This window comes from Montipora foliosa, chromosome 6 (genome assembly GCF_036669935.1).
Source record: "Montipora foliosa isolate CH-2021 chromosome 6, ASM3666993v2, whole genome shotgun sequence".
NCBI classification, from domain to species: domain Eukaryota; kingdom Metazoa; phylum Cnidaria; class Anthozoa; order Scleractinia; family Acroporidae; genus Montipora; species Montipora foliosa.
In genome coordinates this window covers 29,571,243-29,573,996 of record NC_090874.1, presented here as the reverse complement: position 1 = coordinate 29,573,996, position 2,754 = coordinate 29,571,243, and the positions used below count along the sequence as shown (strand labels likewise).

Here is a 2,754-nt window from a genome sequence, read left to right as displayed (position 1 = left end):
GAAGAACGAGGCACACAATAACAATGCTCGATAATCATAGAAATTTGATTATATTGTCATACAACTACGTATGAAGAAAGAAATTAGAGTGGCATTCCAAATATTCAAACTGGCGGAGTCAAGATTACCATGAATAGATATTGAAAGATCGGATGTATTGGTCCTGTTCTTCTAATGATCATATGCTTAACTGTACGAAAAATACTTACTGTCTACACTCTCTTTCACATTCAAATGTGCTAATTACTGGAACAGATCCCTTTCTGTGATAGGCTGTGGTTGGCACATCAAAGGCTGATTTCTTTCTTAAGACGAACTGCAATAGAGGCTGTGGGTAGCTTTGATGAAGTACCTTCCCAAATGTACCCCCATACCAACACCTCGCAGAATGACTTATTAAGTTATCCATAACATATCAAACGACTACTTCAAATGAGAAATTCAACGCACAATTAACAAGGCTCAAACAAACGTAAATCCAATTACTCACGGATTACATTCCTTTAAATATACATCTGCAACAATGTGGAGGGGCACTGAGGACATGTCAGCTCTACAACACCTTGTATAACGAAAATCTAAACTACGTCAAAGTTCTTTTTCGCAATCAACATGTCCCTCCTGTAATATATGTAATCACTAGTGTTTTTACTTTTATAAATATGATAGTTTTGTTTTCATTATTTTCTTTTCCTCAGAGATACATGATAGCTCTTGTGGAAGCTACTCTGTGAATCTGAGGTTTTAAATAAAGGTAATGTATGTATGTGATGAGGTAAACCATAGATCAGTAATCCTGCTTGCTCCACAAAAATATGGAAGTTTATTTTGTTGCGTGTGTGTACCCTTTCAGCACAGAGATATCATCAACCATGCTCCTTGCTTGTGTCACCAGCGTAATCTTAGGTGCTTATTCTGAGTGGTCTTTAAGACTTGATGTAAATTCACAAATAAATTATTGTCGTTTTATTCACATAATGTCCAAAGCGTTGAAATAAGAACGCCTTTCATGGATTTCATAAACTGTCATGTAACTGTGAGTCCACACTGAGATAACGTTCCGTCCATCCTTCAAAAAGATAATTTATTTATACACAGAAACTAAAAAGATGAATTTAGCAGGGTTGAATGTTCGCTTGTATCACAAGCAACAAATTCCACAAGGATCTTGAAATAAATGATATCTCGCAGAAATTTAGATAAATATGTGACTTGGCGTTCTCAGTATAAAATGTCTAAGACGAGTGTCTTGATACAGTGACTTGTTACCAGTCCGCTGCTCCCGGTGCTAGATAATCCCTTCGCCCAATATTGCCAGCTTGTTTGTTTTGCATTGCCTCAAGCTTGGGACACTCCGTGATTCTATGGCCAAGTCCACCACAATAGGCACAGCCACGTTCCTCTGAAATAATAATCATGGAATTAACTTCACTGCAATTGTTGTTCTTGTGAGCCATGCCACCCTTAGAAGCACTGTTAGGGTCTTTAATTTACTTTTTTGAAGTGATTATAAGGTACAGGCACCTCTAAGGTATCTTCTTTTTCGATCAGTGGTATTGACAATGTCAGTCACATTAAGGTTGTTTTTTTAAATACTACGCATAACAACGGCATTAAAATCTTTCTTTAATTTTTTGTCGACCGATAAAAGTGAAAATATAAGTTAAAATGATCTTCTTTATGTGCAATTGCAAATGGCAGGCGGCTGCTTGACATAAAAGCATAAAATTAAAATTCTTGACTTGTCTCTCCATTTGAGATCCATCTGTAGATATTAAGGCAAGTAATGAGCTAAAATCAGACACACTTCTTTAATTTAAGGCAAAACGCAAATTTCACCTTGCCATTTCCTGTTCCCATTAAAATTCTCCAAAAGAGTAATCTGGATTAGGGGGAGCAACTCTTGCCGCCATTTGAATAAGCATGACCTCTTCATGCACTGAATTGCTTCCCAATTGAGAATTGTTCAACGTGTTTACACCTGTTGCGATAGGACAGATTAAATACTCGACTTTACAACTGAAATACCTCCAAGATCAAGGTAGCCTTCATTCTCTGCCTGTAACACAGCGAGAACTGGAGGAATTTTCTGTTTAGCTTCCAACAACAAATGTTTCAGATCCAACAACACTGATTCATCTAAGGAACAATAAAAATTAGAACGTCAGTTACTAAAGGCATCCTCACCTTTTTTGAAACCATTAACAATTTTTAAATTCACTTTAAGCTAAATGAATACTAAACCAAGGCTTTTGTTAAACAGAGTATGAAGAAAATCTTTTTAAATTTTCTTAAAATTCTCTCTCCACTACACATAAGTACAGTTACAAATATCAGTACTACAAGTAAACTGCTAATAGTAGAGAAAGGGCAAAGTAAAGATGGTTATTGATTGTCCTGTGCATCTGTGTGGTGCGTGCGCACTGAGTTTTGTCCGAGCACGAGGTTTTTGAAGTTTGTAATGTTTACCTCTACTCAATGGAAAGTTTTGTTGATTAAATGTTGAAGTTTGAATTCTTTATTTGTTCGGCCATTACTGACTGTGAAGCAACCAAAACCCTGACGAACATCTGGTAGCAGAGCGAGGTTCTAGTTACGTGGATTCGACCTAAATTTGTCAGGATTTAGTTGCGATTATTGCAACAAATAACGGCTGAACGATTGAAGCAGGGAAAAGCAAAGGCTAAAGACGCTTACACAGGGACAAGAACGAAACTGATGATGATCATGGAAGGAGGACTATCTTCGAACATG

The 2,754-nt window shown here is 36.9% G+C and overlaps 1 protein-coding gene across 2 annotated transcripts in view; it reads right to left on the bottom strand.

Moving 5' to 3' along the window:
- Window positions 1-800: 800 nt before the first annotated feature.
- The window catches only part of LOC138007101 (probable ATP-dependent RNA helicase DDX41), a 136,396-nt gene continuing 134,442 nt past the window's right edge, over window positions 801-2,754 (bottom strand). Inside the window, exons 20-21 of one of the 2 annotated variants that reach the window (XM_068853826.1) lie at window positions 2,029-2,139; window positions 801-1,402 (exon numbers count right to left, since the gene is read on the bottom strand). In XM_068853826.1, coding sequence (XP_068709927.1) covers window positions 1,266-1,402; window positions 2,029-2,139 — 248 coding nt within the window. In that variant the 3' untranslated portion in view covers window positions 801-1,265. The remainder of the gene's footprint in view (window positions 1,403-2,028; window positions 2,140-2,754) is intronic. The other variant, XM_068853825.1, reaches the window with a different exon arrangement.